Consider the following 26,807-nt stretch of genomic DNA (forward strand, 5'->3'; position numbering starts at 1 on the left):
CTGGGGCTGCAGTGTTGGTCAGGGTACCCAGTGATGTCCGAGGTACCTGGTGGCGGCCAGTGGTACCCAGTGATGATCAGGGTATCCAGTGATGCCTGACAGTACCCGGTGACATCTGGTGATAGCCGGTGGTACTTGGGGCTCATCAGGTGGGGCAGAGGAAGACAAGGAGGAGGAGGGAGAAGAAGAGGAGGAGGGAGAAGAGGCGCAGGAGAGCCCCGAGCCAGGTAAGCCGGGTGATGGGCACAAAACGCTGTATCCACGGTCCACATCTCCGTGTCCCTGCACGGGGGGGGGGTTTGTCCCATGGCCATGTCGCTCCCCCCCCCCCGCAGTCCCCAGGCTGGCCAGGAGGTGGCAGGGCCACCCCAGCAAAGGGGGTGTCCCCGGCCCCGCGGCACCCCCGTGTCCCCCAGGGGAGGCTCTGGGGGTTCCTGTCTTTTGGGGGGGCGTCTTACCCATGGGACCAAACCTGACCCCCGTACCGCAGGTGTGGCCTGACCAGTGCTGGCTCTATAGGACCGTGACATCTCTGTCTCTGCTGGTGATGGCCTCGGTGAAGTCCTCAGCCTCCTGTTGGCTTTCTTTGCCGCAGTTCCTACTCAGCTTGTGCCCACCAGGACCCCCAGGTCCCCCTGCACAGAGCTGGTGCCAGCCTGTGCTGTGCTCTTGGCTTCCGTTTTCCCGCGTGCAAGACCTGACTTGAACTCATAGACTCACAGACTGGTTTGGGTTGGAAGGGACCTTAAAGCTCCTCCAGCCCCAACCCCTGCCACGGGCAGGGACCCCTTCCACTGGAGCAGCTTGCTCCAAGCCCCTGTGTCCAACCTGGCCTTGAACACTGCCAGGGATGGGGCAGCCACAGCTTCTCTGGGCACCCTGTGCCAGCGCCTCAGCACCCTCACAGGGAAGAGCTTCTGCCTAAGAGCTCATCTCAGTCTCCCCTCTGGCAGGTTAAAGCCATTCCCCTTGGCCTGTCCCTACATCCCTTGTCCCAAGCCCCTCTCCAGCTTTCCTGCAGCCCCTTCAGGCACTGGAGCTGCTCTCAGGTCTCCCCTTCAGGAGCCTTCTCTTCTCCAGGCTGAACCCCTCAGCCTCAGCCCATCCCCCCCATTCCCCCCTCCCACCCCAGCCCTTCCCAACCCCCCCTTTACCTCCCCCCCTCTCCCCGAAGCCGGGGGTTTTGCGGGACGCGATCCCCGCCGGGTCCCTTCCCCTTTAAGGGCCGGGCGGGGCTCCCGCGTGACGCGGGCTGGGGGGGGCGGGCGCAGCTCCCGGGGCCGGGCACGGGGCGCTGAGCGGGGCCTCGCCGGCACCCCCGGGGCGCTCCGCACGGAGCCCCCCAGCCCCGCTCCGTCCCGTCCCGTCCCGCCCCGCCCCGCACCATGCCCGAGCAGCTCAGCGTGGCCGAGTTCCTGGCGGTGACCGGCGAGGACCTGAGCTCCCCGGCCGCGGCCGCCTTCGCCCCCAAGATGCACAAGTGCCGGGGGGCGGTGGGGGCTCTGGAAGAGGTGAGTGGGGTTATGGGGGGGGGTCCCCACCTCAGCACAGCCCCGCAGCACCGGTCCCGCACCCGCGGGGCTCCTTCATTCCTTGGGCTTGGGTTTACCGGGGTCCCTTCAGCCCCAGACCCCCCCTGTTCGACGGGTGGGAACCCTGAAGGGGGTGTTTTGGGCGCCCTGCAGTCGGTGTTTAGGGCACCCTAAAGTGTGTGACTTGGGCACCCTAAAATGGGTGTTTTGGGCGCACTAATGTGTGTGTTTTGGGTACCCTAAAATGAGTGTTTTGGGCACGCTAAAATCGGTGTTTTGGGCACCCTAAAGTAAGTGTTTGGGACCCTCGGGCTGGTTGCATCCCCCCAGCAGCCCCAGCGGGTGCTTTTCTGAGTCCAAAGGCTGCAGAAATGGGTAAAACTCTTCTTTCAACCTCCTGTAAAGCGTTAATTTCCAGCTCTGGGTCCCCCTCTGCACCCCCAGAGCATCCCCTGCCCAGTTCAGGGCATCCCCTCCTGGGGCCAGGGCTTCTCCCTGGGGCTGGGCAGAGCATCAGCCCCATGGCTCTCATCCACTCTGGAGGTCCTGGAGCCAGCCCTGATGCGCTGCTGTATCCATGGGGTCGTCCCCCCCCCGCTATTAAAGCCATTTTCAATCCCCCCCCACCCCATAACGCCCGGCCGCGTTTGCAGGCAGGGAGGAGGTGGTGGGGGTGCCTTCGTCCCCCTTCTCCTGCCTGGAATAAAGGCAGTTTCCAGCTGGTCCCGTGGCTTTTGCCAACTCCTCTTAGCGCAGGAATGGCTTTGAAGGGGAGCCAGGGCTGGTGGGGAGTGTGGGGCCCCAGGTGCTGGGATCCCCGGGGGCAGCGGGATGGGCGTCCCAAGGCCTGGAAGACTGGGGATGCACCATGGAGCATCCTGGTCCCTGCCAGCATGTGCTGGATCTTCCTCTCAGCCAGGAATGGGGAAGGCAGCTCCAGCCAGGAGGAAGCAGCAGGGATTTCACTTGGTTGCTCCAGAGGTGAAGGGGGTATAGGGATGGGGGCAGGAGCAGGGGCATCCCCCTGGAATAGCAGGGATCTCTGTGGGGTTTGCTCAGTAGAGCCCCCCTCCTACTGGAGGTTGTGGGAACTCTTGTGGGGGCCAAAGCTCTGCCAGGCCTTTGGTGTCCTGATGCTCCAGCAGGAGGGGAAGTGGGAAATCCAAGCAAAGGAATCCCGGCCCCATGCCATCATCTGCTGCGTCCTGCTCCCAGCCCCACAGAGCTGTCACCCTGGTCCCTGGCACCCACAGTGCCTCCTTCACCAGGCAGCACCAGCCGGCAGCGAGGGGGGGAGGAAGGCGAAAGAATGGCCCCATTGAGCATCCCAGTGGGGCTGTGTTGCAAGTGTGGATCCGTCCCTTCCTCCATCCCCGCTGGGAATCCCTCATGCTTCCATCCTGCCATGCTGATGTCCTCAGCTTCTCCAGAGCAGGAGCCCTCATCCCTGGCTGGGTCTGGGGGTGACGGGTGCTGTGGGAGGGTTGTCCTGGTCCTGCTGAAGCCCGTATCCTCAGCATCCATCTCAGCACATCAGGGATGCCAGCAATGCCCAGAGCAGTGCAGTGATTTCCTCTGTATTTCCCACCCCGGTGCCGGGCTCTGCCTGCCCTGTCCCCACTGCTTGACTCATGGACCCCTTCCTGAAAGCCACTATGTCCTTCCCCAGAGCGTCCTTAATCCCTGCTCTGCACTGGCCCCATTCAGCCTCCTGCTACACTGTCCTGGACACTCGGAGCAGCTTCTTCCCCCCACTTGCACAGTGATGCATCCAGAACTGCCTCAGTTTCCCCTTCCTGAGGCTACGCCAGGTTTCCAAACCTAGCCCTGGCTTCCCTCCCAAGTCACGGGCTGCTCCAGAGAGCCTGGTCTGCCTGGATTTGGGAGGCTTTGGGGCACTCCAGTATCCTCCCCATTGCAGATGCATCGCGTTGTAGATGATCCTGCCTCAGCTCCAGTCCCCTCCCAGCCGGCTCATCCCGGCCAAAGCTCCTCTTGCAGCATCCCATCCAACCAGGAGGGCCTTGGAGAGCGGCTCCAGGGCCAGGCTGACCCCGCTGTCAGGAAATCGGCCTTGACATCAGCCACAAAGCCTTCAGCCTTGAGAGCAGGAGCAAGAGAAATCTCTTTATTGCAGCTCCTCCGTGGTTTCATCCCTGCCCTTCTTCATGTTCACGCCCTCTAAATATTTCCAGCCTGTTATCATGCCTCTGGTACCTGCAGCCAAGACGCCCTTAACCCTTTCCTATGGCTGGGGCTGGCGTTCCTTAACCCTTGCTGGGTGCTCTGCAGGCAGCAACAGAGGCTGGGCTGGCATTGGGCTGGCAAAGAGGGCTCGGGAGGGATGGAGTGAGGAAGAGGGGGTGTGGAAGCCCCCCAGGTTGTGGGGTTTATGTGCTTTAGGTCCCTGTTGGGCACCAGTAGGTCCTGGTTTTGGCTCTCCCATTGACCTCTGTGGGGAGCTGGCCACCTCCCAGGGTTCTCACTGGCCATAGGGACACACAGCCACAGGCTGGTTTAGTCATGCTGTGTGATGCTTCATCCCTTCCTTGGTTGGAACAGCCCCTGCGAGAGCCAGGGAGGCATTTCCCATGGGCACTGGGATCCAAAGGGGTGCTGGGCGTGCTGGCCAAGCCTCTCACCCCTTACATCTTGCTCCAGCCCACCTCTCTGGGGACAGCCAGAGCCATGGGCATCCCGGGTGTTCCTGGAATGCCTCCGGCTCCTCTTGCAGCACCAGGAGCTTGGCTGCTGCCCCACACATCTGCATGGCAGAGCAGCAGCAGTGGGGCTGAGCGCTGGCTGTGCTTGGCAGGGCTCCTGAGCTCCACTTGTTTTCCTTGTCCGCAGAGCCTGGATGGGGACCAAGCCGTGCTCCAGAGGATCAGGAAATATGTGAAAGCCATTCATGTCTCCGGGCTCAGTGAGTTGTGCTTCGAGAGGGGATGGGCATCCCTGGACCACCGGGCTCTGTGATGGGTCTCATCCTGCATCCAACGCTGTATCATGGGGTGATGCAGGAGGGAGGCCATAGGTGGGATGTGGGCACTTGTAGCCTCTCAGTGTCATAAGGTGCCAAAAACTGTCTCAAAAAGATGTAAAAAGGGGAAATGGAGGCCTCAAAGGGAGGTTGTTTAGGGCAGAGCACTGCTGTCCTGCTGTGGAGGGATGGGGAGATGGATGCTGGTGGGGCATGGTTCCGTGACGCTCCCCATGTGATGCCTCAGGGTCACCGTGTCCCTCTCTGGTGTCTCCCCATGCAGCCCACGTGGAGAATGAGGAGCAGTACAGCGAGGCCCTGGAGAGCTTCGGGAACAACCACCTCTCCCAGAACAACCACGAGCTCTCCACCGGCTTCCTCAACCTGGCCGTGTTCACCCGCGAGGTCACCGCGCTCTTCAAGAACCTGGTGAGTTCCCCCCGCCCTCCGGCTGCGCCCTGCATCCAGCCGTCGCCAGCACATCCAGGTGGATCTGGGAGCGTGGCCCCAGTGCTCCCAGCTCAGCTGCCCTCGAGCCAGCAATCCCCATCCCGGCCCCGGGAACACACTCCTCCTGCTTCCAACCCATCCAATGCGCCTCTTGCTGCATTGACAGCTCATTCCCAGCTCCGCTGGGATTCGCCGGGTGGTTGGAGTTGCTCTTTTCTCTCCTTTCCCCCCCTTTTCTTCCTGGTTTTTCCCCCCTCACATCAATTGCATCTCTTGATCTCGCTTGCCAAGAAGTAAATCAAAGCCAGGCTGAGCTTGCAGAGCCGAGCTGGCAGCGCATTCCCCACCTCAGGAATGGCTCTGCTGGAGAAGTTGGTTCCGGGTCTATGCAAAGCCCTGGGGGGTGTTTCCGTGGCCTGGTCCCCTCTTTGGTCCCTTTTATGTCTGCTTTCCAATGGGTGCTTTTGGCTCTGCAGAAGGAGTTTTAGCTCTGCTGCCCTTCCCCTTCAGATCCTTGCATCTTCCCCTGTTACCCATTTGGGGCCTCCCCGCTCCTCCCCTTCCCCATCCCAGGCTATCCCAGCCTGGCTGGATCCCCGCACTCCATAGGGATCTGTGGGATCCATCCTGATGGAGGAGCCAGACCAGTTCCCAGCCCCCCACCGCTGCTGCTGTGCTCCCCCCCGGAGCAGGGTTATGTCTGTGGATCCAAGAGCTGGGTTTGCCCCCTGGAGCTGTCGGAAGTGGCTGCATTGCTGTCCCCAAACCCCAGGAAAGGGGGATGCTTCCTTGGCATCGGGGGGGCCATGGAGGGGCCGGTGGCATCACCGGGTGCCGTGCTGTGAGGAAGGGGACGGGGACGGGGTGTGGATGGAAGGGAAGAGCTTTGCTTTTGGCAGCCGTGGCGCTGATGTGGTTTGTGGGAAGGGCCCCACGTCAGACATCTTGCAGCCAGCTCCAACAAGCCCCAGCCTGCCCGGTGCCTGCATCCCGGCTCCAGCCCTGCTTCCAGCCTCTTTAACCCTTCACAGGGCAGCCACGGAGGTCCCAGCACCAGGAGGGATGCGGGGCTCTGGCTCCTTCACCTGCCCTGAGGTGGGGACCCTGTGGGGTGACCCCATCTCTACTCCGCACAGGTACAGAACCTGAACAACATCGTCTCCTTCCCCCTGGACAGCCTGCTGAAGGGGCAGCTGAAGGACGGGCGCCTGGTGAGTCCCCTCCAGTGCTGTCCCCGTATTGCGGCGAGAGCCCTGTGGCAGGCTTGGATCACATCCCTGGCCAGAAGAAGGGACCTGTGCCCAGGGAATGGTGGAATGAGGTTGGGAAGGACAAGAGCAAGGGGTGGGGACAAGGAGCAGGGGAGGGCGCAGTGATGGAGAGCAGAGCCTTCGGCTGCTTCAGTGCCCCCAGCCTTCACCTTCCTGACGCCTGCCATCCCCTCTTCCCTTTTCCCGCAGGACTCCAAGAAGCAGATTGAGAAAGCCTGGAAGGATTACGAGACCAAAGTGTAAGGAACCCGCTGCCTCAGGCACAATCCTCCTAATCCTGCTCTGCACAAAGGTGTTTTGTCCCGGGGGCTGCACTGATTGGTGCCAGTTTGCCGTCAGGACGGCTCTGATCCAGCCTTTCCCAGCTTAGAGGGGTGGAGGTGTTTGTCCTGATCCCATTCCCGTCGCAGCCACACCCCTTGAGATGACCCTGACCTGCTCTGTGCTGTCCACAGGGGGAAGATGGAGAAGGAGAAGGAACGAGCCCGCGTGGCCGGGCTCATCCAGGCGGAGCCGTCCGCAGCTGAGGTGGCCGAGGATATGCAGAAGGAGCGGCGGCTCTTCCAGCTCCACATGTGCGAGGTAGGGGCAGTGCCGGGATGGGGACCTCAGGGCCTCATTGTGTCCCCATCAAAGCAGCCCCATAGGGTGCTGTGTGGGACCCTCCGCTGTTCCCGTCCCATCCCTGCATGGTCCCAGGGTCCCCATCCCCAAGTTGGGGTCTCTGGGATGTGGCTGTGAATGGTACCCATGGGTTCCGCTGTAGCAAGGTACCTGGGGTTCCACCTGCATCCTCCCACAGGCTGGCATTTGGGGCAAAAAGTGAGCTTTTTGGGTCACACCCAGAGGTTGGCTTTGTGGTTTGACCCTATTCTCAAAACTGCTTCAAGAAGCTCTTGGGTTTGGGTTAGGGGGCTCCTGAGTGGCCCCACATCCCCCATGATACCAGGGGTCCATTCTCAGGTGAGATGGGAATAGGTGAAGGCTGGAGACCCGGTGTCAGCCCCACCAGGGAAGAGGGATCCCAGCAGCCCCATAAGCACCTTGAGAGTAGGGGACGAGTCCCCAGTGGCTTGTCCCAAGGGGTCTGCCACATCCCTGAGGACCAGGCAGCAGCATCAGAGCCCGCAGCCCCGTGTCGGTCATCCTGGCAAGGGGGTGCAGGGAGGATGCTGCACTCGCCACAGCGGGACCAGGGAGCTGGGACCCGGCCAGATGAGTCACTGCCTTGAATAGCACCACTGTGAAACACACAACAGTGCTTGGGAACAACGGGAGCTGCATCCCGGGCGGGGAGGGACCGCTGCCGGCAACGCTGGCACGGGGGTGTGTGTGCCAGTGTGCACGGGAGCTGCTGCTTGCCTGGCAATGGGGGGTATGATGCCATTCCCATCGCAGGAATGGTTGGTTGCATCTCCTCATCGTGGGGCATCTTGCACCCCCAGGGCATGGGGATGGATGCGTGCAGTTGGATCCAGATCCAGGCAGTGCTGGGAGCATCCCTTTCTGGGGCTCAGCCAGCTGGAAGCCCCATGATGGGCTTTGCATCTCCAGCTTGTGTGGAGCCATGCAACCACGCTTTCAGACTGGGGTACCAGGAGGCTCCATCCCCAAGGCTTTATCCCACCGCAGTACTTCCCCACCATGGAAAGCCCCTGGAGCTGCCTTCCCCTCCCCTTGCTTCCCCCTGGAAAGCATCCTCCAGCAGCTGTGCCGGCTGGATCAGAGCTCCAAGGGGAAAATCTCTTCCCCTCCCTTACTTTGCTGTGGGGGAGCAAGGCTCTGGGTCTTTCCTGCCTGCAGCTGATGGATGGGTTGAATGCATGAAGCTGAAATTCCCCATCCCATGGGACAGCTCCGTGTGGATCACAGAGCTCCAGGGCTGATGTGCTGCAGGTGCTGGGTTTGTTTGGAGCCAAGGGGTCATGTCTTCAAAACCAGTTCATTTTCCCTTCATGAGCTGCCTCGGGTCTGGGTTATTTATTAACTCCAGAAGCATGGAATGATGGGACAGGAATGCTTGGCTGGGAGCCCCGGGCGCCTGCTTTTGGTCCTTGAACTGCTCCGGGCTTGGAGGACTTCCAGAGCCAGGTTTTACTGAGGGTGGTCCCCAGCCAGTGTCTTAACGCTCCTCCCTGCACCGGGAAGGGGAGGCAGGGGCTGGGGTGAGCATCCTCTTTCCTCTGGGGTGCTTCCAGCCTTGTCTCCATCACCTCACCCAGCGTCCCCTCCTCCTGCAGTACCTGCTGAAAGCCAGCGAGTCCCAGATGAAGCAGGGACCAGATTTCCTGCAGAGCCTCATCAAGTTTTTCCACGCTCAACACAAGTAGGTGCTGCTCGGGTCACCCCATGAGGGTCTGGGACCTTCTCCCATCCCAGCTCCATCAAGCTGCTGGTGAAGAGCCCATCACTCTCCGCTTGCACCCAATGATGGGGAGCTGAAACGTGCTTTGTTGGCTTGAGGAGCTGTAAACGTGGCCATGGGGGATGCGGGAAAGGGGTTGGCTCGGGATACAGCTGATGATTTGGTTTCTGGATGGATTTCCAGGGATGAGTTCAGCTGAGTGGCTCTGCTGTTAACCAGGGGGCTCATAGTGAGGGTGTTTGGAATGCGGATTAACATCCACTTGTCTTTTCCCTTTGCTCCATGGGTCTGGAATAGCAGCGTGTGGGTGCCATGTCATCACCTCCTACTCTGGAGTGGGGAAACTGAGGCAAGGGAGGGGACAGTCCCATTGGCCAAGTGTGGGGCTGTGACCCAGAGATTGCATTGCACTAGAGGCCAATCCTGCATGTCAAACACCCCGAATACTTGGGGTATCCAGACCCCATGGGCTGAGATTGGGGTCCCAATGGGATAAAGCTTCCCTCAGGGGGGTGTGTGTTGCTATGGTCTCGGGCCACAGCGTCTCTCAAAGATCCTCTTTCTTCCCCTCCATCCTCCCCATCTGCATCTCAATCCCATGGGACAAATGCCCAGTTTCTTCCAAGACGGCTGGAAAGCTGCCCAGAACCTCTACCCCTTCATTGAGAAGCTGGCTGTGTCCCTCCATGCGGTACGTCCCCACGTGTCACCCCACAAGCCTCGGAGGCCGCCCGCACTCAGGGCAGCAGGGAGGGCAGTGGCTGAGGTCTCCTGCACTCAGTGCAGCAGTGAGGGCAGTGGCTGAGGTCTCCTGCACTCAGTGCAGCAGTGAGCATCAGTCGCCTCCCTTCCCAGCTCCACCAAGCACAGGAGGAGGAGGTGAAGCAGCTCACGCAGACCCGCGATTCCCTCCGCAGCATCCTGCAGCTGGACAGCAAGGAGGTGAGGTCCCAGGATGGGCAGTGGGGAGCTGGGATGGTGCCCGGTGGATGGGAAGCAGCAAGGGAAGGAGAGGACCAATGGGGACATCTGAGGGAGCAGCAGGGCAGGAGATGTGGGAGATGCTCCAGGGCTGGGAGGGGATGGGGACCACTGCATCCATGTAATGATGAGGTGCCAGCAGCCACCTCTGCACTTCTCACTTGGCTTTTTAAATGCCTTTTCCCAGGAAAACCTGAGCAGGAAGAACTCTGGCAGTGGCTACAGCATCCACCAGCACCAAGGGAACAAGCAGTATGGGACGGAGAAGTCGGGGTTTCTCTACAAGAAGAGTGATGGGTGAGGATGGTGCCCAGAGAGCTCCTGGCTCTATCCTGGTCTTGCTGTGGGAGGCCCCCGAGGTGGAACTGTTGGGATGAGGTTTTTGGTTGCCGTTGGATGGGTCTTCGGGTGCAATTGGTTCCATCTGGTCTTAAGCATCCATCAATGCTTGGAGAATGGGATGTCTGCCCAGGCTGGGGGAGAACCCAGGGGATGGAAAGGAGAAGGTTTGGAGGTGGTGCCAGGGAGCCTTCCCCTGCCAATGGTTTGGTGTCATCAGCCCATTTCTTATCTGAAGACCCCCAGGAGGCTCTGGTGCTTTTCCTGTGATGCTCTCTTGGGTAGCTGGTGCTGTGGGTTCAGTGTCCTTGGCTATGGGTCTCCAGCCCAATAGCACAACCCCGTGTACAGAAAGCCATTGGGTTCCTCATGAGAGCTTCCATAGGTGACCTGGGAGGCAGATGGATGTGGGTGATCGGTGCCATGTAGTGCATCCTCACTCCTCTTCCTCCTCCTCAGGATCCGCAAAGTGTGGCAGAAGAGGAAGTGTGGGGTGAAGTACGGCTGTCTGACCATCTCCCACAGCACGGTGAGGGCCATGGGGGGGGGCTGCAGCCCTGACCCTCACTTCTCCAAGCCCTGTTCTCCTGCAAAGGGTTGGAGAGGGTCCGAGCCTCCTAATCCCAAGAGGGGTTAGCATCCCTCGGAGGCGCCATGGGAAGGATGCGCTCCGTGCTGCACGTCCCAGCCCTTCCCGATCCCTTCCTAAGCTGCCTCCATCCTCACACCCCGCAGATCAACCGTCCCCCCGTCAAGCTGAACCTCCTGACCTGCCAAGTGCGGCCCCACGCCGAGGAGAAGAAATGCTTCGACCTGGTGACACGTGAGTGTTTGTGCCCCTGCCGATGGGGATCGCCCATGGGAAGTCCCTGGGTTTTCCCAGCACTTGCTGGTCCTCTGCCACCCTTTGTCCTTTTCACCTGGTTCTGGGCATCTCCCCGGAAGGACCAACTTCTGCAAGGAGATGGAGCAAGCTCAAGGCAAAAAGATGTTGCAAGAGGGCTTAGGTGATGGAAGAGTGATGTGCAATCAGTCACAGCATCCCACTCTGGTTTGGGTTGGAAAGGACCTTAAAGTTCATCGAGCTCCAACCCCCTGCCACGGGAAGGGACACCTTCCACTAGAGCAGCTTGCTCCAAGCCCTGTCCAGTGTCAGGGTGCCAGTGTCCCCCCACCCTCACAGGGAAGAACTTTCTTACATCCAACCTAAATGTCCCTTAAGTTTGATTTAGTTTTACGTTAAAGCAGCCCCTTTTGGAGTAGTTTCAGCCCCTTCCTGCTGTCCTGGGCACCCCCAAATCCCTCTCCTCACCTTCTTCCCCTCTCCCCACCCCTGCAGACAACAGGACATACCACTTCCAAGCGGAGGATGAGCAGGAGTGCATTGTGTAAGTGCCACAGCCCATCCCTGCGCCTTACAACGCCTTATCCCGCTCTTCCTTCCCCATCCCCATCCTTACGGCTCCCTCTTGCCCAGGTGGGTCTCGGTGCTGCAGAACAGCAAAGATGAAGCCTTGAGCAATGCCTTCAAGGGGGACCCTAGCAGTGGTGGGGCGGCAGCGGGCAGTGGGGCGGATGGTGGCCTGCAGGAGCTCACCAAGGTGGTCATCAGCGAGGTGAAGAACATGCCTGGAAACAAGCAGTGTTGTGACTGCGGGGCCCCGGGTAGGTTGGGCCTTGGGGTGTCCCCCATCTCCCTGGCTGTGGGTTGGTTTGCAGCATCCCATGGGGCTGGGTGGTGATGCTGAGCGCCTCAACACCCCAGACCCTACGTGGCTCTCCACCAACCTGGGCATCCTGACGTGCATCGAGTGCTCCGGCATCCATCGGGAGCTGGGCGTGCATTACTCCCGCATCCAGTCTCTCACCCTGGATGTACTCAGCACCTCCGAGCTGCTGGTAAGCTGCTCCCTGAGCCACTGGGATCATAGAGCCAGAGGATGGGTTCGGGTTGGAAAGGACCTCAAGATGATGTAGTATCAGCCCACTGCCATCACCCTCTGTGGCTCCCAAACCTAATGGGATGCAGAGTTCATCCCTGCTCCTCCATCCCATCCGTGCCCAGTTTGCTCCAGTGCTCCTAAACTTGCCTCAGTCTCCCCAGCAGCAGTTTCCAGCCCCCGCTGTGGTGCTTTGGGCAAGGGGGGGTGTCCCTGCTTGCTAAGGGGGGGGATGCGGTCAGCCCCTTGGGTAGACTTCCCCTACCATGGAAGAGCATCATCCCTGGGGGGATGCTGCTCCGGGAAGGTCCTGTGTGGGTGCAGTGGGCTCCTTCCCTCTGTCCCCAGGATGGAGATGGGGATCTGGCTGGGGGGGGCAGGTGAGTGTGGTCAGGAGGGCTCATCTCCCCCATCCCTGTCTGCCCACAGCTGGCTGTGAACATCGGGAATACCCGCTTCAATGAGATCATGGAGGCCACGCTGCCCAGCCAGGACTGCCCCAAGCCCTCGGCCAGCAGCGATATGTGAGTCGGTCACTGGCCAGGGGGCTCGGGGTGTGCCGGGAGGAAGAGGAGGAGGAGGAAGAGGAGCACACGGTGCTCAGTCCTCATCCCCACGCTGCTGCCCATTGGCTCTGAGACAGCTTGGGATGGGAGAAGGGGGAGACCGTGGCGTCCTCACTGGTGCGGACTGCACCGTCCTTGGAGCACGAGGGTTCAGGCGGAGGCAGGAGCCCAGCGGTGCCGATGAGGAGGGTCTCTCCCTGTGTCCATCCAAGCCCACTCCACAGCACCATTCCCACAGGGCTGCCCGCAAGGAGTACATCGTGGCCAAGTACATGGAGCGCCGCTACGTGCACAAGAGCGGGCACGAGGACCCCCATCGCCTCTGGGAAGCCATTCGTGGCCGGGACCTCCTGGCCCTGCTCCAGGCCTTTGCCGAGGGGCAGGATCTGGCCAAGCCCCTGGCCAGCCCTGAGGGCCAGGTGAGTGCTCTGCTCCCCCTGCCTGGCAGCAGACATGGGGCTGCCCACTTTGGGTGCCCGTGCTCTGCGTTTGCCTTTGGGTGCAGGGGTGGCCTTGGGAAGATGAGCATCCTTGGGTCCAGCTCCCCTCTATCTCATGGGAGATGAGCATCCTTGGGTCCAGCTCCCCTCTATCTCATGGGAGATGAGCATCCTTGGGTCCAGCTTTCCTCCGTCTCATGGGAGATGAGCATCCTTGGGTCCAGCTCTCCTCCATCTCATGGGAGATGAGCATCCTTGGGTCCAGCTTTCCTCCATCTCATGGGAGATGAGCATCCTTGGGTCCAGCTCTCCTCCATCTCATGGGAAATGAGCATCCTTGGGTCCAGCTTTCCTCCATCTCATGGGAAATGAGCATCCTTGGGTCCAGCTTTCCTCCATCTCATGGGAAATGAGCATCCTTGGGTCCAGCTCTCCTCTATCTCATGGGAAATGAGCATCCTTGGGTCCAGCTTTCCTCCATCTCATGGAGATGAGCATCCTTGGGTCCAGCTCCCGTCTATCTCATGGGAGATGAGCATCCTTGGGTCCAGCTCTCCTCTATCTCATGGGAGATGAGCATCCTTGGGTCCAGCTTTCCTCCATCTCATGGAGATGAGCATCCTTGGGTCCAGCTCTCCTCTATCTCATGGGAGATGAGCATCCTTGGGTCCAGCTCCCCTCTGTCTCATGGGAGATGAGCATCCTTGGGTCCAGCTCTCCTCTGTCTCATGGGAGATGAGCATCCTTGGGTCCAGCTCCCCTCTGTCTCATGGGAGATGAGCATCCTTGTGTCCAGCTCTCCTCTGTCTCATGGGAAATGAGCATTCTTGTGTCCAGCTCTCCTCCATCTCATGGGAAATGAGCATCCTTGGGTCCAGCTCTCCTCTACCTCATGGAGATGAGCATCCTTGGGTCCAGCTCTCCTCCATCTCATGGAGATGAGCATCCTTGGGTCCAGCTCCCGTCTATCTCATGGGAGATGAGCATCCTTGTGTCCAGCTCTCCTCTATCTCATGGGAGATGAGCATCCTTGGGTCCAGCTCTCCTCTACCTCATGGAGATGAGCATCCTTGGGTCCAGCTTTCCTCCATCTCATGGGAAATGAGCATCCTTGGGTCCAGCTTTCCTCCATCTCATGGGAGATGAGCATTCTTGGGTCCAGCTCTCCTCCATCTCATGGGAAATGAGCATCCTTGGGTCCAGCTTTCCTCCATCTCATGGGAAATGAGCATCCTTGGGTCCAGCTTTCCTCCATCTCATGGGAGATGAGCATTCTTGGGTCCAGCTCTCCTCCATCTCATGGGAAATGAGCATCCTTGGGTCCAGCTCTCCTCTACCTCATGGAGATGAGCATCCTTGGGTCCAGCTCTCCTCTCCATCTCATGGGAAATGAGCATCCTTGGGTCCAGCTCTCCTCTCCATCTCATGGGAAATGAGCATTCTTGTGTCCAGCTCTCCTCTATCTCATGGGAAATGAGCATCCTTGGGTCCAGCTCTCCTCTGTCTCATGGGAGATGAGCATCCTTGGGTCCAGCTCTCCTCTCCATCTCATGGGAAATGAGCATTCTTGTGTCCAGCTCTCCTCTCCATCTCATGGGAAATGAGCATCCTTGGGTCCAGCTCTCCTCTGTCTCATGGGAGATGAGCATCCTTGGGTCCAGCTCTCCTCTGTCTCATGGGAGATGAGCATTCTTGGGTCCAGCTCTCCTCTACCTCATGGAGATGAGCATCCTCAGGTTCACCCCTCCCCTCCATCTCTTGGCAGGACCTGGGCGAGCTGGCACTGCACATGGCCGTGCGCCACGCTGACAGATCATCTCTTCCTCTGGTGGACTTCATCATCCAGAACGGGTTCGTCCCCTGCCCGCTTCCCACGCAGGACCACAGGGGCTGATGCTTGCGTGCCCTCAAGCCTTGAGTTCCTTGCAGGGGGACGCTGGACCGGGTGACGCAGGACGGGAACACGGCTCTGCACTACAGCGCGCTTTACAACCAGCCCAACTGCCTCAAGCTGCTCCTCAAGGGCAAAGCCACCTTCACCACGGGTATGGGGCTGGGATGGGGAGAGGGGGGTTTGGGGTTCCCCAGTGACTGGGACCCATCCCCTTTGTCCCTCGGGCAGTAAACGCAGCAGGTGAGACGGCGCTGGATGTGGCGAGGAGGCTGAAGCACTCGGAGTGCGAGGAGCTGGTAGGTGGGAGGAAGATGAGGAGGGAGATGCTCAGGCTGAGCAGAGGGGGCTGAAGCACCGGCGTGGTGGCAGGGGGCTGCTGGGACCTGCCCCCCCCCCCATCCTGACACCCTCCTGCCCTTCCCTATCCGGCAGCTGGAGCAGGCACAGGCAGAGAAGCTCTCCCTACAGATCCATGTGGATTATGACTGGGAGCCTGCCCAGGAGTTCCCCTATGACAGCGAGGACGAGCTGGAGGAGAAGGTACCCATGTGGGGTTATGGGCGGGACGGGGACACCCCACATCCCCAGCGAGGGCTCCGGGGGTGCAGACCCCGGTGTGGGGCAGCCCTAGAGCCGGGTGCCTGTCCCCAGGTCAGCCCCCTGCAGCGCTCCTTCAAGGGCACATCGCCACCGGCCCCCAGCCCCCAGGCCCGCTGGAGCTGCACGGGGATGGACATCACCAACAGGACCTACGAGAGCATCCTGGTGCCCTCGCGCCCCGCTCCCCGCCGGGCCCACAGCGAGGAGATCCCCCCCCCGCTGCCCCTCAAAAACCCCACGCGGGGCAGCGCCCGCCCCAAACCCAGCCCCACCGGTGAGTGGGGGGTTCCCCCATCACCCAGACACCAGATGGGTGTCTGTGGTTACTGCCCCTCCATCTGTGTTGTCCCATAGAGCGCCCTGAGCTGCCCTGGCAGGCGTCGGAGCCCCACTTCTCCAGCAGTGGGGGTGCCCTGGACGGCACCGTGGGCCCCCCTGGCACCCGCAGCCCCACTGAGAGCCGGAGGGCAGCGTACTGGGAGACCCGCTCTGATACAGAGACCAGCACCCGGCGGGGGCCAGAGCTGAGCCCCACAGCCCCCGACATCCCCCCTGTTAAGTTTGGGTATGGACATTCCCCCTTGTCCCAGTGTTGGGGCTGAGGGGGGCTCATTGCATTGGTTGGCTTCATCCTGTGCCAGTCACCCCCCTGTAGGCACGGGGGGACATGGAGTTCCCAGGGGAATTGATGCTCTGGGATGCAGGAGGGGACAAGGGAATTGATGCTCTGGGATGCAGGAGGGGACAAGGGAATTGATGCTCTGGGATGCAGGAGGGGACAAGGGAATTGATGCTCTGGGATGCAGGAGGGGACAAGGGAATTGATGCTCTGGGATGCAGGAGGGGACAAGGGTATTGATGCTCTAGGATGCAGGAGGGGACAAGGGAATTGATACCCTGGGATGCAGGAGGCGACAAGGGAATTGATACCCTGGGATGCAGGAGCGGACAAGGGAATTGATACCCTGGGATGCAGGAGGGGACAAGGGAATTGATACCCTGGGATGCAGGAGCGGACAAGGGAATTGATACCCTGGGATGCAGGAGGGGACTAGGTTCTGGGCTGTCCCTAGGGAAGGTGATGTGGGATATTTGGGGTGACACCAAGGCCCCCTGTGAGTTATCAGTTTCCCTTTTGGGAAGTTGTGGTGGGAATGGGCTTGTTGTAGGGAGGATGGAGCCCACCCCCATCAGCAGCCAGGGAGCTGTGGGGTGGGATCTGGGTCCCATGAGGGGGCTCTGCCCCCATTGAGCCCCCGCAGGAAGGGCTTGGTGCATCATTGAGGGGGTGACACCGTCCCCGCTGTCCCCAGCAGCTCCGAGAGCACCCGCTCTTACCGGCGCATCAGTGGTGTGGGGGGCAAGGCCGTGTCCCCCCAGAGCCCTGCTGAGGACCCCAACGGCAGCAAGGTGCCCCCTGTGCCCATGCCCAGGAGGTTCGCCCCGGTAGGTGCCAACAGGGGGTGTCTCAGAGTGGCTTTGATGGTGGTTGGGGGTCACCCTCTGCGTGCCCAGACTTCCCTTTCCCCCTTTCCCCCTTCCCCTTATCCCAGGGTGGAAGATGGACGCATCGGGGGTATCACATCCCTGCACCCCCATTGGGAGGTGGCTTTGGGGGTGTCCATGACCCCTTCTCCCCCCTTTGCAGGCGAAGGGGCGGCAGAAGCGGGTGAAGGCGGTGGCTGACTGCAGGGGGGACAAGGCGCGGGAGCTGACCTTCTCCAAGGGCGAGGTGATCGTGGTGACGCGGGAGGAGGACGAGCAGAGCTGGGTGAGGGTCACCGGGGTGCTGGGGCCCGATCCTGGTCTATTCCCCCCCCATTTCCCTTCCAGCTGGAGGAGGTTCTGTGTTCACGGGGGGTGCGGATGGGTGATGGCCCCATCTGTGATGCAGGAGGGTGCTCACGGATGGGTCACTGCAGCTTTGCCTCTCTAAATCCCTCTGGGAATGGGGATATCGGCCCCAGAGCCTCTCCCCTACCCAAGGTCCTCTCATGGAATGGGTTGGGAGGGGCCTTAAAGCTCAGCCTGCCCTCTGGCAGGAGGTTAAAGCCCATTCGCCTTTATCCTATCCCTTGTCCCAAGCCCCTCTCCAGGTTTCCTGCAGCCCCTTTAGGCCCTGGAGCTGCTCTGAGGTCTCCCCTTAAGGAGCCTTCACTTCTCCAGGTTTAGTTCTCAGCCCTGTCTCAGAGCTGGGGCTCCCATGGCCTGACCCCCCCCTGCACCCCCCAGGTTGGCTTCATCGAGGGCGATGGATCCCGCACCGGAGTGTTCCCAGCCAGCTTCGTGCACCTCCTGCAGGACTGATGGGTGCCCACGGCCCCTTCACCCTCGCTGTCCTCAGCAGAGCCGGGACCCATCCGGTCCCCTTCCGTTGGGAACAGCATCCATGGATGGCGGCTGCGGGGAGCTCAGGGGCTGCTGCCTGCCCCGTGCGTAGGGCAGAGACCAGGCACGCTCACGGCACTCATGGCCTGAGAGGGTCCCTTGGTGTCCCCCTGCTCATCCCCGGCGCTTCCTCCTCTCCTGCCCGCATGGGTTTGGGGATGGAGGAGCTGCACTGGGTGCCCCTCGCCCTCCTCTGCTGGGGAGCCATGGACCCCCCTTCCCAGCTTGGGGGCTGTTGGGGTTGGGGGTACAGGGCTGGGAAGCAGCTGCGTCCCCCCCCGTCCTTCTTCCCTACCCCAACTGTGAAGCCTGTGGGATGAGCAGGGAATAGCAAAGGGCTTTTATTGGCCTCTCCTTGGGGGGCCGATGGGCTCTGAGGATGCAGGACAGTGCCCGTTCCCTGCTCTTGGGGGGGGGAGGTCAGTGGCACCGTGGAGCTCCTGCCCCATATCCTGTGCCTGGGGTGGGTGCTGGATCACCGCCCCAGCCCTGGGGGGGTCTTCAAAGGGATTTTACAGCTGTTTTGGGACCAATGTCCCCCCCCCCCATCCTGGTGCCCTTTGGGAACCACCTACTGCCCCCCCCCCCCCCCCCCCCGACTCACCCCATTCCCATTTTGGGGTCAAATGTGTCATCTCAAACAGTTTTGTTCATGTTTTCTGTCTCTAATAAAACCATGGGTTTTGTAAGGGCCTGGCTGCTCGATGAGGGGCACAGCTCCTGCCATGGGGCTGGCAGCCCCCACCCTGCCCGATGCTGATGCCACCTCTCAGGTGGGTACCAGAGGCTCTGTGCCCTCCCAGTGCCCATCAGTGATGGGAGCCTGGGATTTAGGGTGCTGAGCATGGGGGGAGCACTGCTTTGTGTGGGAATGGGTGCACCAGGTGGGGTTTGGGCTCTCATGGGTGTCCTCCCTGCATGGGAGCCAGCCTGGGGTGCCCCCCCTATGGTTGTGCTGTCCCTATGGGTGCTCCTGGGGGATTTCTGCAGAGCAAAGCCTGGTGCAGGCTTAGCCTCCTCCTTACCAACACCATAGAGAACCACGGAATGGGTTGGGGTGGAAGGGACCTTAAAGTTTAACCACTTCCAAGCCGCATCCATCCTGCCCTTGAGCACTGCCAAGGATGGGGCATCCAAACCTTCTCCGTTCAAACCATTCCCATGTCCCTCTACCCCCACAGGAGAGAACTTCTTCCTTATACCTAATCTAGAGAGACCTATAGATCACAAGTTGTGTGTCATGAGTAGAGCTAGTTATTGCACTTCCAAAGGGCTTTGGAAGTCTCCTGCCGCATTCCCAGTCTCTGGAGTGCCAAGTTAGAATAGACCCACTAAACTGATAGGACCAGATCACCGACTGCCTCTGAAGAAAGAGCTCAAGCGCCAGGCTCCAACCCTATTCTGCACCCCGGGGTCCTCCGCAGCACCCCTGGGTGCCCCCCCAGCCCGCGCCTCCCGCCCTCATGTCCCTGCCTGTCATTCCCAGCTATATTTAGCCCTTCCCCGTGTTATTCCGCCTGCCTGGCAGGGTTGATGACTGGCCGGGACAGCCCCACCTCCTTTCTGCTTTCTCTCCCTTCTCCTTCCTCTCTTTTTCCCCTTTCTCCCTGCTCCTTCCCACCCCGCTTCCCTCTCCCTTCCCTGCCTGTGTCCCCCCCGCATTGCTGGCCGTGCCCGGCTCTGCTTTGGGATTGCCCCCCGGAGCCGGGAGCCGGGAGCATGGGCCCCGCTGAGGAGCTGGTCCGCATTGCCAAGAAGCTGGATAAGATGGTGGCCAGGAAGAGCACGGTAAGGGTGGCCAAGCCCTTGGCACACACACGTGTGTATTTACATGCGTGTGTACATTTGCATGCGTGTACAGGCATGTTTGCGTGTTACAGCGTGCTGCGGGACAGGGGAGGAAGGGAAAGGGTAAAGGGGATGGGGTGCTCTTCACCCCCCCACTATTGCTTGTGCTGAGTGGGTCCAAGGGGTGCTGAGCACCCACCAGCACCCCGGGGCGCTGCTTGTGCCACCCCAGCTTCACCACAGCGGGGTTTAGTGTGCCTCCAATCTGTGCTTCTCTCTCCTGCACCCCACTGCCCATTGGTATGTGGGGACATGGGGGTATATCGGGGGACATGTGGCACCTTGGGGAACATGTGGGCACATCTGGGGGCATGCAGGCACATTGGGGGCCATGGGACATGTATGGGGCCATGTGGGCACATTTGGGGCCATGTGGGCACAGTGGGGGCCATGCAGGCACATGTGGGCACATACGGGGCCATGGGGGCCCTCCGCGGTGCCAGGGGACCGTGGGTGACAGGTGCTTGGCCACCAGCCCGGCCACCACCACCCAATGGGGGCCGGTGCTGCACCGTGCCCCCCCCAGCCCCACACACACGCACCCGGTTCCTATTGCACGAGCGTGCGGACCGTGCGCAGGCAGGGCACAAGAGCTGGCTCCCGGCTCTGCTGCGGTGCTGCTGTGCCAGGATGCGGCCCTTTGGGAGCCAGTGGGGGAGCGGAGCCGAGCCCAGCCCTTAGAGTTAATATTTGACTGCTCCGTTGGCCTTTACCCCGAGCCGGGGCGAGCTCCGGAGCGGAGCCGGTGCCTCGCTGGGATGCCAACACTTAGAACCCAATGGGTTCTGCTTCTGCTTCCCCCTGGGAACTACCCTGGCTTGGTCGCTATCTTCAGCCTTATGGAAGGGTTTCCCCAAGCTTTAAGGGGAGCTCCTGCTTCCCAGCTGGGAGGAGTGACCCCATGCGGCAGGAATTGGGATTGGGGTTTTAACAGGGGTGCATTGGAGGGGACAGGGAGCAGCCCTGGGATGCTGGTGAGAGGAAAGGGGGACACGGGCTGCCTCGATGCAGCCCCCTCTTCCTCTCCTGCCCCTCAAGGAGCTCCCGTGGCTTCTCCCCACTCTAGGAAGGGGCTCTGGATCTGCTCAAGTCCCTCACCAACTACACCATGACCATCCAGCTGCTCCAGGTGAGGGGGGCTGGCCTGGGGGGCAGCGGTTGCTGGAAGGGGCACACCCCATGGAGGGGGGTTTGTCCCATCCCTCCCATGCTGGGCAGCGCATCCCTAAGGACACATCCCTAAGGACACATCCCTGTTGCGCGTCCCCAGACCACGCGGATCGGGGTGGCTGTTAACTCGGTGCGGAAGCACTGCTCGGATGGAGAGGTGGTGGCCTCGGCCAAGATCCTCATCAAGAACTGGAAGCGGCTGCTGGGTGAGCCCCCGAGCCCCAGCCCCTTCCCCACATCCATGTATATCCTTGGAGGGATATTCCAAGGGCTCATTTCCGCTCCCTTGGAGCAGTGTAAATCAGTGCCTGCCTTCCCAAGGGCTGAGCATCCCCCAGCCTGGGATGCAGCTCCCCAGGTGCCCCCAGTGCTGCTTTGGGCCCTGCTTGTGACACCCAAACCCTGCTTCCAGAGCCCTCCACCACCCCGAAGAAGGAGAAGGACATGGATGGGGAGAAGAAGGAGAAGGGGCTGGATTTCCCCGGCTGCCCCAGTGAAGGGGTGAAGCACCCCAAGAACCCAGCGGAGAAGCACAAGGAGAAGCACAGGGAGAGGTGAAGATGGGGGGCACCAGCATTGGAGGGGCTGATACAAACCCCTCTGCTCACTCCTTGGGCTTGGTTTATCCATCTCTAGAGCTATTTATTCCCTGGGCAAGGGGCTCCTCTGACCCTGCCTTGCTCTCTGTGCCCATAGGAAGCCCAGCAAGTCCAGCTCTTGCGCCGTCTCCTCTCAGGGCCATTCTGCTGATTCCAGCCTGGACAGGTACATGTCGATGCTGCCAGCCCGGGGGAGGCTGTGCCAGGGAATGGTGGCACTGGGATGCGGTGTGCAATGTGCAATGGGCTCACCAGAGCATCTCTCCCTTCCTTTGGGCTTCTGAAGAAAGGCCAATGATGGCCGGAGCCCCACTGCGTCCTCCAAGAAGTCACCTCTGGACAGCAAGAAGGAGAGGTGGGTGCTTGGGATGGATGAGGATGGGGTCTGGTCCCCTCACCTGGTCCCTGTCACCACCTCTGAGATGGGGCTTCTCCTGCCAGGAGGGACTCTGCTGACTCAAGGTCCTCCACGTCGGCCTCCTCCTCCTCTTCCTCCTCACAGAAGAGGCTGTCAGGGGAGAGGTAAGGAGAGGGCATTCCTGGGATGCTTTGACCATGGATGGGTAGGGATGGTTGGGAGACCTGACCTGATGGGCACTGGGGCCTTCCCATGGGGAACAAATCCTCGCTTGGGGAGACTCACGTTGGTTTCTGAGCGCTCGTAGTCACTGTGTGCCCCTCTCTGGTGCCATCGCCTCCTGTGCCCCCCCAGGAGAGCCTCTGTGGGCAGCAGCCCTTCCCCAGCTCCCACTGGCTCCCGGAGCAGCTCCAGCGACAGCAAGGAGGAAAGGTAGGAGAGGCCCCATCCCGGTGCCATGGTGCAGGTCCTGGGGGGCTGCGCCAGGACCCTGGGGTCTGCTTGTCCTCCCCTGCAGAGCCAACAGCAGCAAGGCCAAAGCAGAGACCCCACGGACCCCCAGCAGCCCCTTCTCGCCCAGCCCCTGCCTCCTGGCCCCCTGTTACCTCACAGGGGACTCGGTGCGGGACAAGTGCATCGAGATGCTGACGGCCGCGCTCCGCATGGATGGTGAGTGGGGCTCGGGGGGCTCGAGTCCGACCCTGGCTGTTTCTCCTATGGGGCAGCCCTAAGAGGAGCAACCCTGCAGTAACAAGCAAGGCTCTGCACCCTGGGGCCCAAACTGCATCAGTGCTCAGCCCCAAAAGGCAAGCAAAGGAGGCTGGGGGGGTGTCCGGTAAAGGGCTGGATGTGGGGATGGGCTCTTTGTGAGGTGAGAGATGGGTTAAAATAGGCTGCTTAGAGATGGGTGCCTGTGACAAATTGAGAGGGAGAAGTGAGATCCTTCAAGAGGGTTTCTCAGTGCATGGGGAGATGGGGCTGGTTTCACATCTCGAAGTCACCCCTTGGCCTCTCTGCCCTTTAGATGACTACAAGGAGTTTGGTGTCAACTGCGAGAAGATGGCATCGGAGATCGAAGACCATATCCTTTACAGGGGCTGGGGCCACACACTGCGCTCAAGGGTGGTGCTGGGGGCAGGACAGAGGGTGACGGGGACAAGGTGATGGGCTCTGCTGGCCCCGTTGCCTGCAGAGGGAGCTCGGAGCCCTGTTAGAGGGTGATGCTGAGCGCAGCATCCCCGGGGCACCCGCGCTGCTCCAGTGCATTCCCCCAGACCCCTCTGCTCAGGGATCTGCCTTCATCCCCGGGGGAATCCCCCCCCCCCCCCAGCCAAGGCTTCTGTGACCCTGCTGTGGGTACCCATGTTTCTTGCCAGCCCCGGTTCAGCTTCATCACGGTGCCACCCCCATTCACCCCCAGCTCAAGGCTTGGGGGTCTCCTGGCAGCCCCCTAAGACCAGAACCAACCCCAAGGTGCTTTCCCCTCCTCTGCTCTTTGGTGCAACCCCAACTGTGGCTGTCAAACGGTGCAAGGCAATGTCGCTGTTTTCCTCCCCACATCCCAAACCGTGCTTCACCCTCCAAAGCCCAAGGAGGGGAAGACCCGGCCATGTGGTACCCCAGGGAGCATCCCTCCACCTCACCCCCTTCAGTTCCTTGACGCACCCCACATATCTTCCAGGAGCTGAAGGGCACGGACATGAAGTACCGCAACCGAGTGCGGAGCAGGATCAGCAACCTGAAGGACCCCAAGAACCCCAGCCTGCGGAGGAACGTGCTGTGCGGGGCCATCCTGCCCAGCCTCATCGCCCGCATGACGGCCGAGGTGGGACACGGGGCTGGATCTCATGGACCACATCCGTGCTGCCTCCCCAGCCTCTGCTCTTGGAGGCTGTGCTGGTGCCCAAGGGCTGGCAGGGTTTTGGCTTGGTGGTGCTTGTCCCAGCATCTCCCTGTCCCACCTTGGTGCTGGCTGTGGAGCGTCAGGCACAGGGAGGAAGCAGGAGGCACTGCAGTCCCCAGCCCATCGCAGTGTGGAACGTCACCAGTCACATTTGAGGGTCTCCATTCCTTATGGAAGGATGTTCCCCACATCCAGCTTGTGGGAGCGCAGCTCCCTCCATGGGGAGCCATGGGAACATGCAGGCAGCGGTTTCAGGTTGAGGATGGGGTGATCTGGATGGGCATGAGCCCTCCAGCAAAGCACAGAGCAGGACCAGTGCTGACCTGGAGAGGATGGGGAGGGTGCTGGACCACGACGGCTTGCGCCCTGCGCTGGCTGAGCTGCAAGGCCCCGGGCAGCAGCGCTGACCCGATGCCGGTGGCAGGAGATGGCCAGCGATGAGCTGAAGGAGCTGCGGAATGCCATGACCCAGGAGGCCATCCGGGAGCACCAGATGGCCAAGACGGGCGGCACCGTCACCGACCTCTTCCAGTGCGGCAAGTGCAAGAAGAAGAACTGCACATACAATCAGGTGAGCCCTGCGAAGCCCCCGGGGTCCCCGCTGTTCCCAGGGCACCCAGTTTATAGAATCACAGCACCCTGGGACAGTTTGGGACGGAAGGGAGCATAAGGCTCATCCAGTTCCAACCCCCTGCCATGGGCAGGGACCCCTTCCACTAGAGCTGCAGAGCTGCTCCAGCCCTCGCAGCATCCCCATGGCTTCAACAGCTCCGTGTCCCTGTTGTGCTGTTGCCCCAGCGCTGGATCAGGGCTGCAGGGGGGGCTCTCCTCTGACCACCTCCTGCTCCATCCATCCTAGGTACAGACACGCAGCGCCGACGAGCCCATGACCACGTTTGTGCTGTGCAACGAGTGTGGGAACCGCTGGAAGGTCTGTGCACAGCCCCATGTGCTCCAACCCATCCCCATCCCTACGGGGGGGGGGTGTCAGAGCCCCCCCCGAGCGGTGCTGGGGGCTGGGTGAGGGCTCACCCTCTGCTTCTCCTGCAGTTCTGCTGATGGTACCCGGCGATGGGGCTGGAGGGATGCAGTGTGAGACAAGGATGCTGTGACAGCCACATCGGGGTGCGGAGGAAGGTGATGCGGTGGCTCCGGTCCCTACGCCCCAGCTCCCTGTTTCCTTGCACCCCAGGAAGCTGGGCTCTGGTGACAGATGGGTTTGCTTGGGAAGACCCTGGTGAATCCAAGTGGTCCATCTGTTTGCTTGGGGAGCGCAGGGAGACCGCTGCCAACAGACACATCCTCAGTAAGGAAGACTGGTCTGTTTATAGACAGGAAGGACATTCCCTATGGATGTCGGGGTGTGCCACTGGCCTGGGAAACCAGGAGTGGGAAATGGCCAGGTTTTAACCCAAATACCTTCTTCCTCCACAGTGGGAGGACACAGAGGGAGATGGGGTGGTCGTAGGGTGCCTGGATGCTGGTGGGATGTCACCATGTCCCTGCACTCTGTGACGCATGGACCATCCGTCCTGGTTTAAGGGCACTAAAAGGAGGAAGAAAGAAGGGATGTGGGGGGCAAGAGGAGTGGGGCAAAACCCTCCAGCTAAAGCAATAAAGGTGTGAACTGCCTCTGCAGCACTGACTGCTTTCTGAAGGGTGTTGGGACCTGTGTCTCCATTCACTCATGGTCCTTCAAGAGCCCCCAGCCAGCTCCATAACATGGCTTGGATCCACCAGCCTCCAGCTTGATGCTCATCCACCACCTGCCTGGTGATGAAAGACCTTTACTTAAGGCTGGAGCTGTGCTCTGTATCCCATGGCAGGGCAGGAACTCCACCAGTGGGAGGGTTTTCCAGGGAAAGGGGGTGGGAGACACAACCTTTGGCCACAAGAGGTGCGGGATGGAGCTTCGTGGTACCCAGCTCGTCCCTCACCACCACCAGAATCAACCAGCAGCAGCGAGATGTGATGGAGACATAGGGGAGCTCACGGTGACCATGGGTGGGGGATAAGGGTGCTGATGATGGGCAGAGAGGAGGAGGATGGAAGAGCTGTTGGATTAAGCGATCTTTCATGTTTTACTCTTGGTCTTCACACCCTATGGCTCCCCTAAGAAATCCCAAAGGAGGAAAGGGACCAGAGAAGGCAAACTGGAGGGCTGGGTGCTCCTGGAGGCTCCTCTGCCATTGATGTAAAGGTCCCCCTGGGGAGGATGCTCCAGGTGGGGATGCAGGATCCATCCCTGGGGCACAGCAAGGGGAATACAGCAGTTCCCAGGGGTTGAAACGGGATATGGGTGGCTCTTGGAGACTGTTCCTAGGGCTGAGGCTCTGACCTGCTCTATGGGGAGACACAGACTGGGACGGTTGGTGATGGCATTTTGGGTCTGGCTGAGATCCTGCTGTCCCCTCACCAGCCCCACAGCAAATGCTGGATCCCTCCGTGCCTGCACTGCCTCTGAGGAGCAATGGAGCAAGGGCCAGGCCGCCCTGTCCCGCGGGGGCAGAATCCAGCACCCAGGCACGGGAGCATCCCTGGTTTCCATTCCAATCCCAGGGTTCTCCCCCTGTTTTCCAGCCTCCCACCGCCGCTGCCCTTCTCCCCCGCATTTTTCCAGCCTTAACAAAGAAAAACCCATCACTTTGGCTGCTTTGTTTCCTTGGCAACCCCATTTCCCCATCCTCTTGCTCAATGCCTCGCTAAACCCCCTGGTCCCCAAAGCACGGTGGCAAGGACGGAGTGGGGCGTTGTGAGTCCTGAGCCCCATCCCAAGGGGGCTCTGGACCCTTGGCCAGGGATCTCCAAGCACTTGGAAAGGGGATGGTGGGAATTGTGTAGGAACCCAACTGAATCTGGATCTGATCTTTACACATCCTGTGGTCCTCAGCACCAAGGAGCTGTTGGACCCCTCTGAACCCTCCCTGGGGTGGGCAGCCCCCCAGGAGGCTGGCAGTGTTTTTGAGGCTACTTCTGGCCCATGGGAGCATCTCCCATTGGGCATTAAACCCAGCCTTGAGCTGTGGCATCACCGTCTGGTGTGTGTCAGGATGGGTGAGTGCAGGTATCGGGGAGCAGGGCTGTGTCTGGGGTGAGGAACTGGGGGCAGCAGGGGATGGTGGGGTGCAGCATGCACGCCACCATCATGGGAGCCATCCGTGCACCCAGCTTTTAGCCTTGTAC

The 26,807-nt window shown here is 60.8% G+C and overlaps 2 protein-coding genes across 4 annotated transcripts; both read left to right on the forward strand.

The window, feature by feature from the left end:
- Positions 1–1,363: 1,363 nt before the first annotated feature.
- ASAP3 (ArfGAP with SH3 domain, ankyrin repeat and PH domain 3) lies at positions 1,364–18,284 on the forward strand. Of its 2 annotated transcripts, none has more exons than XM_061480170.1 (26): positions 1,364–1,511; positions 4,383–4,455; positions 4,796–4,941; positions 6,099–6,173; positions 6,423–6,472; positions 6,689–6,815; positions 8,474–8,559; positions 9,214–9,289; positions 9,454–9,540; positions 9,767–9,876; positions 10,378–10,447; positions 10,654–10,741; positions 11,258–11,306; positions 11,396–11,583; positions 11,684–11,817; positions 12,288–12,382; positions 12,663–12,843; positions 14,630–14,715; positions 14,794–14,909; positions 14,987–15,054; positions 15,191–15,298; positions 15,410–15,632; positions 15,713–15,923; positions 16,672–16,804; positions 17,007–17,129; positions 17,591–18,284. In XM_061480170.1, the coding sequence occupies exons 1-26, from the start codon at positions 1,386–1,388 to the stop codon at positions 17,663–17,665; spliced, it is 2,904 nt and encodes a 967-aa protein (XP_061336154.1). In that variant the 5' UTR covers positions 1,364–1,385; the 3' UTR covers positions 17,666–18,284. The 2 variants fall into 2 exon arrangements, with proteins under 2 accessions (XP_061336154.1, XP_061336155.1); XM_061480171.1 differs by having other exon boundaries at positions 16,675–16,804.
- A 982-nt stretch (positions 18,285–19,266) lies between these two features.
- Positions 19,267–25,254, forward strand: TCEA3 (transcription elongation factor A3). 2 transcript variants are annotated; one of them, XM_061480194.1, is made up of 14 exons: positions 19,267–19,534; positions 20,661–20,723; positions 20,865–20,970; positions 21,177–21,318; positions 21,461–21,529; positions 21,650–21,718; positions 21,805–21,885; positions 22,076–22,153; positions 22,239–22,390; positions 22,746–22,801; positions 23,391–23,546; positions 24,049–24,195; positions 24,484–24,555; positions 24,675–25,254. In XM_061480194.1, the coding sequence occupies exons 1-14, from the start codon at positions 19,280–19,282 to the stop codon at positions 24,681–24,683; spliced, it is 1,455 nt and encodes a 484-aa protein (XP_061336178.1). In that variant the 5' UTR covers positions 19,267–19,279; the 3' UTR covers positions 24,684–25,254. The 2 variants fall into 2 exon arrangements, with proteins under 2 accessions (XP_061336178.1, XP_061336179.1); XM_061480195.1 differs by lacking the exon at positions 21,650–21,718.
- Positions 25,255–26,807: the final 1,553 nt, after the last annotated feature.

This window comes from Pezoporus flaviventris, unplaced genomic scaffold (assembly GCF_033815535.1).
Source record: "Pezoporus flaviventris isolate CSIRO_AGI_PZ_B2104156 unplaced genomic scaffold, CSIRO_AGI_Pfla_v1 ptg000176l, whole genome shotgun sequence".
Taxonomy (NCBI): Eukaryota; Metazoa; Chordata; class Aves; order Psittaciformes; family Psittacidae; genus Pezoporus; species Pezoporus flaviventris.